This window comes from Trachypithecus francoisi, unplaced genomic scaffold (genome assembly GCF_009764315.1).
Source record: "Trachypithecus francoisi isolate TF-2019V2 unplaced genomic scaffold, Tfra_2.0 Lachesis_group12, whole genome shotgun sequence".
Classification (NCBI taxonomy): Eukaryota; Metazoa; Chordata; class Mammalia; order Primates; family Cercopithecidae; genus Trachypithecus; species Trachypithecus francoisi.
This window is the reverse complement of record NW_022681457.1, coordinates 25,726,516-25,742,225: the sequence shown is the minus strand read 5'-3', so window position 1 is coordinate 25,742,225 and position 15,710 is coordinate 25,726,516. Positions and strand designations below refer to the sequence as shown.

Here is a 15,710-nt window from a genome sequence, read left to right as displayed (position 1 = left end):
TTGGCTTCAGTAAAAACAACATTGTCTGTTTTTCCTTTAGGAAAATTGAGATGATACCTTTATCTTGTGTTTACTGTGAGGATTAAACCAATTAATTCAACACATTTTATTGAGCACCAACTATGTCCTAGGCTAGATGCCGGCACAGGTATCTTAGCACAGTATTCAATAAGCAGCAATCATCATTAAAATGCCATGCACATAAGAGCAGACATAAAATTGGGAACTATATGACAATACTTAATGTGATTCATGTGTTTTTTTTTTTTTTCATCTGATTCCTTCATTAGATTGTAGGCTACACAAGGGCATGGTCTGATTTAGCTTGTTCACAGGGTCTGAGACACAGTAGAAGCTCAACATATATTGGTTTCTGAGAGTGAATGAATAAATAATTCGTAATTCTAATTGTTAGATGCCTGGGACATGAAAGAAAAGACATGGAGGATGAGAAGCCAGGTCTTGCCCAAACTATCTTTTTTCTTTTTTTTTTTTTTTTCACTTTCTCTAAGCACTGTCTGGGCATATGCATATAATCCTAGCCAAGCCAATTCCCAGAATTTACAACAGCCATATTTGGTTGTACTTAATTTTATATTCTGCTCTGTAGTGAAAGTTCACAGATAAAACAATCTGCAGCAGACTCTTCTCAAGCACCTTTATTAGAGAAAGTACAACAAACGTTCACATTTTCTATTTAATTAGACCTATGCTTCTTTTAGCTTTACTTAGTAGAAACTAAAACAAAAGTTATCAGTAGGAAAATGAGAAACCCCATGGAGATTCTGAAATCTCCTTAACTTTGAGTTAGCTAAAGAATGCAGGAATTTTCCTATGAGACTGTGTCTCATTTGGGATGGAGGAGAAAAAGGGATCATTTCAAATCTGCCCCATTAGCTTACAACTCACTGTAAAATGAAGTTATTCTCAAGTTTTATCTGTTTGCACGCACACACACACACACACACACACACACACAAACATACATGCATAAACTACAGTTTAAAAGGCTGGCTACAGATGTGAGTCCTGGGTCCACTTCTTATTAACCATGTGACCTCAGACACATGTTACTTAACCTCTCCAAGTCTCAGTTTTCTTTCTTGGGTATAATAAAACCCTACTCTTAGGGGGATAGAACTATTTAAACATGAGATAATGCCTAAAAGTATCAGCATAGTTTTCAGCTCATTGTAAGCACACAATAAATGGAAATTACTATTGAATATTATTATTCTATAGTTTACAATTGTACAGTGTAGAAAAGAGTTCCTCAACCCCAACATTCGACATTTTGGGCTAGATGATTCACTGTGTGGGCTGTTCTGGGTATTGTAGGGTGTTCAGTAACATCCCTGACCTCTACACAACAGATGCCAGTAGCATCCCCCAACTCCACCCACTTGTGATGGCCAAAATCTCTCCAGAAATTGCCAAATGTTCCCTGGAAGACAAAATTGCCTCTGGTTGAGGATCACTGGTGTAGAACAAGGAGCAGTGGTCCTAGAGGTAGGAGACCTGGTTTCCATGAATTCATTTGTGATCTTAGGTAAGTATTCTCACTTCTCTGGGCCTTGATTTTCTCATACGGTAAAACAGGGCTGGAAATTCCTACTTGATCTTTCATGGTTTTGTGATGATGAAATGAGAAAAACAAATCAAATGCTCCAAAGGAGTTATAAAAGTAGGATTCCATGATGATCAGTTTGTTAGAGGTGGGCTGCTGAGGGCGACTGGGAGAAGCCACACAAACCCCTGAGCACAGCTGATGCCGACCTGCTGTCTTCTCAGGAATCCCACCTGGGAGCTACTGGCCCTCCAGCAGCTTATTGATCATATGTCAAGGCTTCCCTGTTCCTTTAATGGATGTATTTGTGGTTTGGCTTGAAGAATGCAAGAGGAACTGCTTTGTTTTAAAATAAAATGAAAATGTTCTTTAAAGAAAAATTCTAAGTGGTGAAAACTGCCTTGTCTTCTCTACATTTAACTTTCATCTAAATTCCTCTCTCACGTGACTAGTATTCACCAGTCCTCAGAATTTTCACTGTGTCCTCTGCACATATATCCGGGAAAGAAATATCCCAAGGGTTTTCAACATCGCTATACTGATTAATACTCAGATACTAACACACTGAGTAATACTATGATAGAGAGCTTCATCAGCGTGGGAAGCTTTTTGATGTCATATCATATAATGGAAATCAGCGTGGTGGAATCCAGAGGTGGAACCTATTGTCATGCTTGTATTTATTTCAGAAAAATCTTTAAATGAGAGATAGCAGAGTGTCTGGTAAAAGAACATGAGCTTTGAGTTTGGTCAGAGCTCTACGTAGACAGTGGTTGGCTGTGTGATTTAGACAAGTCCTATAGCCCCTTTGAACCTCAGTGAAATATGTTAATCACACCTACCCCACAGCATGGGTGTGAGTTTTAAATGGAGATGAATATGTAAAGCAACAGGCACCATACAGGCACATAGTAGGTATCCTGTAGATGTAAGTGATCTCCCTCTTTCTACTTAGTCTCAAAGACCTTTCAAAGGTTTCTTTCATTCCTCCTAGCATGTGTTTGATCTGGATGCTGCAGGAAGGGCATTGAAATGAAAACGAGTACTTTTTAGGTATAATCTGTAGTTTTTGCTTAAACTAATCGCAATAGAGCTTGAGTCCTTGAATCAGAATATCAATATGTCTTCCAGCTCCTGGGCAAAGTACTTCCCTACTTCTGATGGGCATTAGTTGGAAATTAAGGGTCAGAAGTCACCCAAAGAAAAATAGTATTCACCCCGAGTGGAATGAATAATGCTTTTCTTTTCTTTCTTTCTTTCTTTTTTTCTCTTGAGACTGAGTCTCGCTCTATTGCCCAGGCTGGAGTGCAGTGGTGCGATCTCGGCTCACTGCAACCTCCGCCTCCCAAGTTCAAGCAATTCTCATGCCTCAGCCTCCTGAGTAGCTGGGATTACAGGCATGTGCCACCATGCCTGGCTAATTTTTGTATTTTTGGTAGAGAGGGGGTTTCACCATGTTGGCCAGGCTGGTCTTGAACTCCTGACCTCAAGTGATCTGCCTGCCTTGGCCTCCCAAAGTGCTGAGATTACAGGCATGAGCCACCAAGCCCAGCCCATTTCTTTCTTAAAACAATTCATTTAAAGCTGGGCACGGTGGTGCATGTCTGTAGAGCCCCAGCTACTCAGGAGGCTGAGGCAGAAAGATTTATTGGGCCCAGGAGTTAGAGACCAGCCTGGGCAACATAGCAAGATCCCGTCTCCAAAAACAAAGAAACAAACCAAACCAATTCATTTGGTTTCCTTTGTATATCAACCGGTAACCTGAAGTAGCACAGCAGAGTAGCAAGAAGATGAGCTTGGAATCAGACAGACCTTCCATTTACTAGCTGGATGACCCTGGGGCTTTCTCAGCCTCAGCTTCTATGTCAGCAAAAGTAGGGTTAATAATACCTGTCAGAGTATGAGGATGAGGATAAAGAAAGCATGTGAAAACCCTAGCACTGTGCCTGGTGCATGGAAGGTGCTTAGTAAGTACTGCTTTTATCCTGGACTCTCTTGCAGACTCTCATACCTTACCTGGTTTAGGAGAAGGAATGGGGTAACTAAGTAAATCTATGTTTTGTTTTTATTCCTTTCTTATCGCTGTGAAAGTAACGTGGAAAATGTCATAAATGATGTGTAAACCATTTAAAAATACAGAATAATTTTCCTTGAAATGATCAACAATGGCTCTGCAAGAGGTTACTTTGTAATATGTATGAAGGTATATTAAAGCCCATATGAAGGTGTATGAAAGCCCAGCAACAAAAAGGGAATGTGGTGATCTTTCTAAAATTTGGTGTGTTCAACTATCCGTAAAACCATTTTGCAAGTAAAGTCACTATCATAACAAGTAACAGGTAGGAACAAAATTATAGAATAAGAGTTTCTCAAATTTTCATCATTCGGGTTCTTTTCAATATTTTTAATACTTTTTCTTATGGATTTCTTTAGTATTTTTTTAAGCCCTTCCTCTTCTTTGTTCTATAACATTTGTGCTAACTTCTATTGTATCATACATACTGCATTAGAAGTGACATACCTCAAAAGCATGAATCATTTTATTCCTCTTATAACCTCCCCACTCCATAGTGGGCTCTCAAACAATATTTGCTGAGCTGAGAGCAAGAATTTCTTTACATATGTTGACTATGTGATAATTCAAATAGATTTATCTTAATATATTGGCTACATAATAATAGATAAGATGTATTGAACATTTTCTTTTCTTTTTTTTTTTTTTGAGACGGAGTCTCGCTCTGTCGCCCGGGCTGGAGTGCAGTGGCCGGATCTCAGCTCACTGCAAGCTCCGCCTGAACATTTTCTATGTTCAGATATCATAGAGTTTTTCAGTTAACAACTAATTTATTCTCACAATAAATCCTAAGTGTATATATTATTTTCTCATTTTACTGATAAGAAAAATGAGATTAGGAGGGGCTAAGAGCACACAGCTATTTCATTGAAGACCTGGGATTAAAACCCAGGCACTTAAGCATGAGAACCCAAGTCCTTACCTATTACAATAAAGTGCTTTTACTACAAACTATGTATTTGTTGTTGACCTGTTATTGTTGCCATTAAGCAGATTCATTTTGCTTTCTCTAGAGAGAGTATGCTTAGTGGAAAGAGCCAATAGGTTTGGGAATCAGGCTGACCTGAGTTAAAATCGTGATTCAGTCACCGAAAGCTGAGTGTCTTTGAGCAAACCTCTTAATTCTTACTGTCAGTTTTCTTATCCACAAAATGGGGATGATAGAAGCTGGATATGAAGATTGAACGAGGTGACAGAGGTAAGGTGTCTCACATAGGATCTGGCACATGGTAGCCACTCAGTTAGGTCATTATTACATTCGGAACGGAGGCTACTGCCTCTTACCAGAGTCTAAAGCCAGCTTTCGTTGTCTTGCACTGACATTTCCTTCTCTCTTGTTAAACAGATATGCTCCTCTTTCCTTCAGGTGTCATGGCCTTACAAGCCATCTGTATGCCAACATTTCCTTCGTATCCATCTCATCCCAGACCCTGACTTGAACTTCAGTCTGTGATATCCAACTGCCTCCTCAGTATTTCTTTTTGGATTTCTAAAAGGCATCTCGAACTCAGCATGAACAAAAACTCCTGATTCCAGTTCCCACTAAATTTACAGTTCCTCCTATAATTTTCTCCATCTCAGCAAAAGGCAATTCCATGGAGAAGCTCCATAGTCACTCTTGATTCTTTCCATCATTTATATCCCACATCTGATCCATCGGTGACTCCTCTTTTTGCCAATTTCAACACATATCCAGAATCTGCCCACATGTCCCTCCATCTTCCACTCCTCCTCCCGTCAAGTCCACTTTATCTCTCCCCTGCATTCCTGCAGTAGCTTCCCAACTGATCTCCTTGCTTTTGCTCTTGCATCCTTCCCACAGGCTAGTCTCAACCCAGCAGCCCAGGTGAGCCTTCAAACATGTAAGTCAGGTCACGTCACCCTTCCGCTCAAAACCCTCTCACGCTTTCCCAACTCATTCAGGGTCAAAGCTTAAGTCCTCCAATGGCCTATAGAGCCTTACATGATTGGGTCCTGTTACTTTCCCGACCTAATCTTCTGCTACTCTCCCTCTTGCTTGTTCCACCTCCATGACTTCTTGCTCCTTTGTGGATGTGCTATGCCTACTCCCTCTTTAGGGTCCCTGGCATCTCCCCATGCCCAGATGAGTAAGTACTTGGCACATAGTAGATGCTCAACAAATATTCTAAATGAATGGCTTGAATAATCATCTGGTTAAACACCGAGCTCACTTTGTGTTGTGTGTCCCATGACTATGGCTCTTGCTTGCCCACCCCTCTACCTGTCGCTTTTGCTTTTCTAGCAGTGACATCCTGACTTTCCCACTATGCCTGGGAAACTTGGCGTTATATATGATATCTACGAGAACTAGGCTCAGGAAGATGAATCAGTTCCAAAGTAGTTCCTAACTCCAGGTTTCACCAACATTTCCTTTTTTTTTTTTTTTTTTGGTAGAGATGGAGTCGTGCTATGTCGCCTGGGCTGGTCTTGAACCCCAGGGCTCAAATGATCCTCCTGGTCAGCCTTCCCAAAGTGTTGGGATTACAGGCGTAAGCCACCATGCTTGGCCTATTTTCATTACTTTCTCCAAACATTTTCTAGAAAAAGGAACAGTTAACTGACTCAGGAATTCCATTTTCTTACTAGACACCTGTATACTTCTTTTGCAGTATTAAAAGATGTAACGAAGGACACAGTTTACTCACAGATTCTCCGGATGACCAAGTAATGGTTGTAGATTCATCCTGCCTTGTGGTGTTCTTAAGGCATACAGAGAACAATTTTCTTTCTGCTTCCAATACTCCTTTTTTGCTAAAAAGGTCTACTTGGACACAGACCATTCTGGGTAACATCTTTTTCTATAAAAATCAGTGTGATAAACTGTCTCAACTGTGCCTCTGGAGGGCTGGGTCCTTGTTACATCCCCTAGTGCAATGGCTGCAGGTATAAAGGCAGTTGAGTTCTTGAGAGTGTGTTTTGGTACCTTACAATGTGTTTTATGTAGAAACAGCAAGGTTTACCCTAAAAACAATTTGAGATCAAGCAAATACTATCCATTTCCTTTGCCCCCCTTATAGGATTCTCCTAAATGAAGAGGGGTAGGGTAGGGATCTTTAAAGGTGCTTGAATACATTAGGGGCAATGACTTCGATTTACCGCAAGCTGGGATGTCACACAGATCAGACTTAAAGTTTTCATCCAAGGTGAAGCACCAAGGAGCTTCCTTCTGATTCCCTGGGTTGCGGCAGTAGGAATGGCCTCCATTCAGCTCAGGGAAACGAAGTGCGGTGAAGGTATGTGTGTGTGGATACTGGGAATTCCATGGCTGGCACTGGCGCCCCGATTTGGTTACGCTGACGGTCCCCCGGTAGTCCACACCTGTGCTGTTATAACACTTGTGATCTGAAAAACACACAAAAGCCCAAACAATTAGAAAGAAACGCAGGAGATGCTGGAGCTCTCCTCTAGCCAGCAGTTTTTCTGGAGGGGAGGGCAGGTAATTAACCTCGTGGCCACAGCTTCCCTGCTGGTCAGGCGCCATGCAGGGCAATCTCCCTGCTTTGCTGGGCTTGGACCCAGGGCCTGCCTTGCAGTTACATTCCTGGGAGGATTTAAAGCTTTTGCTTCAGTAATAAAATCAGTCTTCCAAAAGTATTTTTAACATTGAACACAGAAGAAATCGGAACTGGGGTGGGACCTAGGGGCACAGAAGTAATTTCCTAGTGAATGGTTCAAGGAAGGTTCAAGCCAAACTTTTCCTTCCATTCTGATTGACAGCTTTAGACATGAATCATGTAATAAGGAATCTAGTTGGTATTGTAATATACAGAACATGCTTATTAGAGGCTGTGCATTCTGGGTTTCTAACAAAAGTTAGGGCTATCTCTGTGCTGAAGGGGTCAACACCCTTGAGAAGCAGATCCCATTAAGTAGCCCTCCCAGGTGGCCACAGGGACTTAAAAGCACTACAGAATCTGTACAGTTGAACTGAACTGGAATTTGGAGAAGTAATGACAATAATAATAATGATGCTACTGAGCCCTTACCATGTGTTAAGCATTTTAGATGCATTCATTTACTTAACTCATAAAATAGCATTAATGACCAAATGGAAACTAAAAAATTGCCCCTGAGATTAATTCTAGATGAAAGGGAAATGTACACTGACATAGTCTTTTGCTTGGTGGTGTTGAGGGGGTAGGGGATGGAGGCAAACCCATCTATATCTTTAAAATAGTGGTATGATATGGTTTGGGTCTGTGTCCCCACCAAATCTCCCTAATCCCCAGTGTTGGAGGTGGGGCCTGGTGGGAGGTGATTGGATCATGGGAGCAGGTTTCTTGTGAATGGTTTAACACCAACCCCCCTTGGTACTGTCCTTGGGATAGTGAGTAAGTTCTCATTCTCATGGCCGTTTAAAAGCATGTGGCACCTCCCCACTCACTCTCTCTTTCTCCTGCTCCTGCCATGTAAGAAGCTTGCTCTCCCTTCACCTTCTGCCATGATTAGAAGCTTCCTGAGGATTCCTCAGAAGCAGAAGTTGCTATACTCCCTGTACAGCCTGCAGAACCACATGTGAACCAATTAAACTTCCTTTCTTTATAAATTACCCAGTCTCAGGTATTTCTTTATAGCAATGCAAGAATGTGCTGATACTTGCTATAATACACTTACCATGACGTGTACCATTAGTGCATTTATTTAGTACATTCACAATATTGTACAACCGTCACCACTATAGGTTCTAGAATACTTACATTATCCTAAAAGGAAACCCCATATCTATTAAACAGTCACTCTCCACTACTCCTAGCCTGGCCCCTGGTAACCACTAATCTGAATTCTGTCTATATGGATTTATCAATTCTGGAAATTTCATATAAATGGATCATACAATGGTGTCTGGCTTCTTTTACTTAGTATAATGTTTTCCAGATTCACCCAGGTTTGTAGCATGTATTTGTATTTCATTTCTTTTTATGGATAAATAATGTTTCACTGTGTGGATATACCACAATTTGTTTAACCGCTCCTCTACTGATGGGCATTTGGGTCGTTTCCACCCTTTGGCTATTGTAAATAGTGTTATAAACATTCTCATATGAGTTTTTGTTTGAACATCTGTTTTCAGTTCTTTTGATTACATACTCAGGAGTAGAATCGCTAGGTCATATGGTAATTCTATGTTTAAGTTATTGAGAAACCAGCTCCCATATTTTAAAATTATTGTCTTCATGAAGCTTCTTGTAGATAACTATGTCTAATCCACCACTGAATGCTCAGGCACAGTACTCAGCCCATTGGAAAATAATTTGATTAACAGTATCAAAATCACTATGGGTCAAGGTCCAGCTTTCCCTGTGCCATGAGGTTGCTGACCCTTAGAATAGCACAGAAGGTCAGGGGCTACCACTTACTTTTATTTATAGGGTCTGCCATGGGAATTCCAATCCGGATACAGTTTGCAGCTTCTGGGCTCTCTGGCTGGGGGAGATCTTCACAGTTTGGCAGTTTCAGCCTCATCAGAATCATGGGATTTGATCTTGCAAAAATGTACTCTGTTTGACACAGGACATTTTCCAGGATTTCACATTCATCGCGACACAAGTCACGGGGCTTTGGGACGGATGAAGTTTCATCACAGTACGGGAAGGCATAGTGGCACAGGGAAGGAATGGCGAACTGAGAACACTTATCAGATAAGTGACTGGAAGTGCCAATCATAGTGAAGGCAGCTGGAAAACAAACACAATTATTAACTCCCAGAGGCCAGGGTTTATCTTCTTTGGTTATCTCGTCAACAGATATCAGATATAAATACACATTGCGAGGAATCCGCTGTGCTGAAACAGACAAGGCCCAGAGAAGGAGATTCATTTCAGATGTCTAAGCAGCTTACTTTCACTGGCTTGAAAAAAACCATTTTGACTACAAAGTTAAAAAAACAGGATTAAATTACATATGTACCATTTCCTAATAAAAAAATTAATTAGGTTAAAGTACAATATATTTTTCATTTTTTTACTACAAAGCAATCGAACTTTGTGTTTCATCTGGTGCTTTTTATTGGTTTTGTGAGGCTTCTAAAACATCTGACAGCTGTAGGGACCGAACTTGTTTCTGCAGTGGCTGAGCCTGAGCACAGGATCCAGTTCTGTGTCTTGCTGGATGGCAAGAGTTGCTGGATGACTTAGGGTAACTTGCTTAATTTCTATGTGGCTTAAATACTTTCTACTCCACCTACTGAAAATGAGGCAACTTACTTGGAAGTTCTCAAAGAGCACAGTGCAATTGTTCCAATGCGTATCATCGAATATTAGTGGTTCCTTAGCTTAATCTCTTACCAGTAGGGTAAGATGCACAAAAAGGGCACTAGCCTACCTTTGAATATCGCTATTGACAAGGAGCTTACACCTTACAAGGTAATCTATGAGGTTATTGACACATTATTTCCCCAAGTATGTTGCTCAGAACATTAATTGTGTGAAATAGAATAGTGCTTGAGAAACAAGCCAACAAGTTTGGGAAACGCTGGGATAAACAAAGGCAAATGAATTTTTTAAAAAACTGTGATACTTTCCACCAGGCTGATAACCATTAGAAATCTCCAAGAGAGGATTTTTAAATAGTGTTACCAATTATTTACATCAAAACTTTCACTTTTGTTTTGTTTTGTTTTGTTTTTTGTTTTTTTTTTGAGACAGTGTCACTCTGTCACCCAGGCTGGAGTGCAGGGTTACACTCTTGGCTCAGTGCAACTTCTGCCTCCCAGGTTCAAGGGATTCTCGTGCCTCAGCCTCCTGAGTAGCTGGGACTACAGGCACGTACCACCACACCCAGCTAATTTTTATAATGTTTTTTAGTAGAGATGGGGTTTTGCTATGTGGGCCAGGCTGGTCTCGAACTCCTGGCCTCAAGTGATCCATCCGCCTCAGCCTCCCAAAGTGCTGGGATTACAGCAGTGAGCCACTGTGCCTGGCCCAAAATGTCTACTTGTTTTTGTGGATATTCAGTTAAAAGTACGTTAAGGCATTCTCACATTAGGTTGAAATGGGTGTTTAACAGCACCTCTCTGTCAGTCCTACTGCTCTTTGAAATTTCAGAGTTTTCTTCCTGTTGAAATGAGGGCTTCAGAAAATGGCAACTACCTATTCCTATAGTTGCTTCTTTTGGTTGGTTAAAAAGTCCTCTGGGTTGCTGAGGCAGGAGAATGGCATGAACCTGGGAAGCGGAGCTCGCAGTGAGCCAAGATCGCGCCACTGCACTCCAGCCTGGGTGACAGAGCAAGACTCCATCTCAAAAAAAAAAAAAAAGAAAGAAAGATCCTCCCCCCTCTTCTCCCTGGCCTCCTCTCAGTTCCTTCACATTCCTCATAGCACATAGCTTCCACATAGCTTCTGGACCTTTTGCTGTTCTATGTTTCTGCCTTGGGTTTGTTCTTACCTCTCCTAAACCCTAGGGTTGCTAGATAAAGAACAAGACAACAGTTACATTTCAATTCAGATAAATATTTATGACATACTTATACTAAGTATTTGTTGTTTATTTGAAATTCAAATGTAACTGGGTATCCTGAATTTTTATTTGCTAGATATGGCAACCTCATTAGAATCTCATGAAGGGAATGTGAATGGATTGCAAAGGGTACGTGACACAGAGGCATCTTAACTACACTAATGGAAGGGGACAAAGAGGCTGTAAGCACCAGAATGATGCATGCAAAATCCTACAAGGTAGCCTATGCTACTTTAACTCATGTGTGCTAGCAAGTGCTTCGCTACTAGATTTCCATCAAAAGGATACTTTCAATTACGAAAAATGAAGGGTGAAATACTGAAAGCTAGAGCAAGAAGAGACCGATGGTCATCTTGCCTCATCACTCACTTCACAGATGAAGAAGGGGACTTTTTGGGAAAGTAATCGATTTCCCCAAAGTTCACTGTCATAATAGTTCCGGGATAAGCATCCAGAATTCTAAACTCTAAATTCATCCCCTCTCAGTCGACATCATGTTGCTTCTAAACAGTAAGCTCTGTGAGGGCAGAGACATACCTGGCTTATTTACACACCATCATCTCTCCCATTCAGGTTCAGTTCCTGGTACGCTGAAAGCACTTAATAATATTTATTGAGTGTTTGAATGAATGTGAGATTTTGCAAAGCTTCCTTTTCCTCTAAGAACAACCTTCAATAAATTACTTTAATGTAAATTCCAGAGCACAGAGATCATGTCTCATGCTTTTTTATGGTCCTGCTCCCAACCCCCATGCCGAGCTTAATCCTTTGTCAAGAGAGGAGCTCAATAAAACTTTTGGTGAGAAAAATAGTTATTCAAGGGACAAATATAATTTCATTTGTGCTACTTACCTGTGATCTGATTTTCTATTTCCCCTTGCATGTGCAAAGACTCCATATAGACGGTGCGGTTGCCAATAAATCTTGCACATGCAATCCCTCTGTATGGCTGACAGAATCCATCTTCTTCATACTCATCTCTGAAAGGAAGCATAGACAGACATTAGCTGATGCACCACATACATATAGGGCACGGCAAGCTCTCACTGCACAATACCCTAAATAGTCACTAGGGGGCACAGTTGGGCACAATATACAAAAGACTGGGCTAAGGAATTGGGCTTTTGCTCAGTTCTTAAAACATCTGTTGGTCATATTGGTCAAGTTTCCTACACCCCCAGAAAGTCGTCCTGAAGCACAATATCATCCTTAAATATGGGAGAAAATGCTTTTATTTTCGCAGCTGGTGGTGGACTGGAAGATGATGTAGTTATAGGAGTAAAGAGGAAATGAGTTGGAAATCTGGGCACATGTTCTGCAGTTTTTTGTTTTTTAAGCACAGATTATTTCTGCTTCATTTGCTACAAAGGCGTGGGCGAATTAGCCACCAGATCCACTCCAACTGACATGTCAATTAGGGGGATCCATGGGGTGAGAAGCTGGGGGCAGCTGGAAAGAAACCCGAGGGCAGCCCAGTTAGGTGGCTCTTCACTGCTTAACCTCCATTATCTCTACCTTGCCCAAAGAGGCCAGGGCAAACCACGGTCTGGAGAGTTTGAATTGAGGCACTAAATCCAAGGAAATCGAGAGAAAATGTCCATGGAAATTTTGCTTTCATGCTTCCCTAAAATTTTAAAAAATAGTCTTATTAAAATTTTGTGGCCTCAAAATTATAATAGTTTTTTAAAAGAAGGGGTAGTAGATTTCATCTTGAAGACAGAGGGACACCAGAAATGACATGATTCATGTGCCAGGTAAAAGGACTGAAGAGCTAAGGCTGGAGATGAGGACCCAAGATGGCAGGCTCAACCTGAAAGGGCAGAGGCTACCATCTCCCACGAGGGCCTACGAGGAGCACAAGATCCCCCCAGTGCAGAACATCCAGCTGTTTCTCAAAGGCAGACCATAGCCAAACCAAAGTCTGCCTGCCACGTGTATGGGCTGACTTCAACCCCGGATGCTCCTCCTCAATATATCATTTCAAAAAAAAAAAAAAAAATACTGTTTTTCCTCTTTGGTTTCTTCTAAGTAAAAATCCCTCAGAGCAAAGTCAGGAGAACAAAATTCTCTTCCTGAGTTTAACATTTGGGCACCCTTAGGCAAGCTGTCTGAGCCCGCTGAGCCAGAATTTTCTCATCTACAAGTTGGACACAGTAACTGACTTCTCTGCCCTACAAGGGAAAGTCATGACGATCCCATCAGATAATGTAAAAGCTTTTTTAAATTGTAGAGATAACATATGGCTATTCTTAAAGTATTTACAATGACCAAAGAAGGCATTTATTTAAAAGACAGTTATTTACTAAGCTCCTACATCATAAGAGGGACTGTGGTTAGCGCTGTGGTGCTGCACTTCCCACTTGAAGGTCTAGTGCAGGAGTCTAGCAAGTCAAAGGATAGCAGCAAACCAAGTGGAAAAATCACCTGATAGGACACTAATTTCTGCTTCTCTCTACTCCCATTCATTAAAAGAATCATTTTAAAGGTGAAGGTGGGGGAATTATCTTCAGCTTAGTCCTGAAAATAGTTTGTATTGCAAAACTCTTAAAAACTTAACCTTTAAATACACATACAAATGAATATATCATATACCTGACATAAAGACATTGAAATTTTACTGTTGCACAATCCTGCAAGCACTCCACATGTTTACTTTCATAAATCCTAGAGTAATGCTGAAGGCTTTTTGGCTTAAATTTTACTTGGGTTGTAAAATTAACCCAACTTTTATTGGGTAACTAATACCATAAACCTATGGGGAGAAAGAAGGTTCTTGATGACCTACACTTGGATCTTGGAAACCTAAGTACAGAGACCAGAATACACCCCCATGCCACCCCCCTGCTATTACAGATGATGCTTTTCTATCCCTAGGCATTAGCAGAGCCCTGGATTTTTAAGGTGTCATTATGAGAACACTTCTTTCTCCCCCACCTTAAACTCTCAAGGCTTCAATTTATATCTCTTGGGAGGACAAAACCCTGGAATTATCCCCACATATAAATCCCCAACCTACTGGGAGTTCCCATATTTTATGTGTGAGGCTTAGGCTAAACTTCTTACCACCTTTCCAGTTCACGACTCTTAAAAAGACTCTTTGAATACTTTTTTTTTCCAGAATAAAATGGAATGCAATTCCTTGGCTGCACATTTCTTATCAAGGGCTTAGAGCTGCAGGTGTATTAAATTTTTGACTATTCCCAGAATTCCTCCTATCCTGTTCAGTCTCCTGGGGGACAGATTTTTTAAAAAGAACACAAAAAAGCCCAAAACCGGTATGTACTGTTATCTGCTGGGGAGTGGCTCTGTCTCGGCTCCTTATGAGAATCGCCTTGGCAGCACATTGGGAGGCCGAGACGGGGGGATTATCTGAGGTCAGGAGTTCAAGACCAGCCTAGTCAACATGGTGAAACCCCATCTCTACTAAAAATACAAAAATTAGTTGGGTGTGGTGGCAGGTGCCTGTAATCCCAGCTACTCAGGAGGCTGAGGTAGGAGAACCCAGGAGGTGGAGGTTGCAGTGAGCCAAGATCATGCCACTGCACTCCAGCCTGGGTGACAGAGTGAGACTATCTCAAAAAAAAAAAAAAAAGAAAAAATCTTGAGAAGCTTTAGGAAAGACCAATGCCCAGGCCCCACCTTAGACCTATTAAATCATAGTCTCTGGGGATGAGGCTTAGGTACCCATGCTTAAAGAAACCTACCAGGTGATTTGAATGTGGTTGAGAACTACAACACTACAAAAAATACCAAACATGTATTGAGTGTCTGCTGCTCTGGGCTGGGTACTGTGTTAGGTGCTTTCCTCAAAGCAGCCCCTGATGAGCTATTTTCCTTATTTTACGAAGGAGAAACGCAAAGTTATTTAAACTCAAAGTTAAGTAACTTGCTCAAATTCACAAAGCCAGTCAGTGGTGGAGGTAGGATTTAAACTGAAACTCAAGATGAGGCCACTATCCCATGTTGTTAGGTCTGTAACTATGTTTTGCTTTTCAATACTACTCTTAGTTAAATCAGCCTAATCGAGAAGGAGACTTACGATGAGTCTTGATTCTGTACCATATACTACTAAGTTTCATATACTTCTAAAACAGATACCAAGTCATTTAATCCTAACAATCTTATGAAGAAGGTAAAGATGTAATTATTCCTATTTTACAGATGAGAAAAGTGAGAGTCAGAAAGCATAGAGAACTTACCCAAAGTTACACAGCAAGTAGAAGAGCTAGATTTGCCCTAAACAGTGTTTCTAACTACACTCTATAGCTTCTTTCCAAGTAGTTTGGTGATGGAGCTTTTGCAATGTTTACAGGGGCTTTCTGCTGTGGAGAAGCTTAGGGTATGCTGGGTGGTAAAAGGTTTTCTTTTAAACATAAAGTCAAAATCACTTTTCATTCTTTACCATTTTTCCCCACTGGCTTTGGCTGGAGGGGAATAAATGCTCCTCCAGCATTAATCAGCTTTATGCTTTTTTCCGGCTCACACTTCTTTCATCATTGATGTCTTCCTGCCTCACTCCACACTCAGCAAATTAAAAACGTGAAGCAAGTGGCAAAGCAGCAAAAGTGCAAGGGCACTTGCCATGAGTGTGCC

The 15,710-nt window shown here is 41.1% G+C and overlaps 1 protein-coding gene across 1 annotated transcript in view; it reads right to left on the bottom strand.

The window, feature by feature from the left end:
• The window catches only part of ROR1 (receptor tyrosine kinase like orphan receptor 1), a 428,145-nt gene that overhangs the window by 38,422 nt on the left and 374,013 nt on the right, over positions 1-15,710 (bottom strand). Inside the window, exons 5-7 of the mRNA XM_033225148.1 lie at positions 11,970-12,097; positions 9,020-9,337; positions 6,759-7,004 (exon numbers count right to left, since the gene is read on the bottom strand). Of these exons, the coding sequence (XP_033081039.1) occupies positions 6,759-7,004; positions 9,020-9,337; positions 11,970-12,097 (692 nt within the window). The remainder of the gene's footprint in view (positions 1-6,758; positions 7,005-9,019; positions 9,338-11,969; positions 12,098-15,710) is intronic.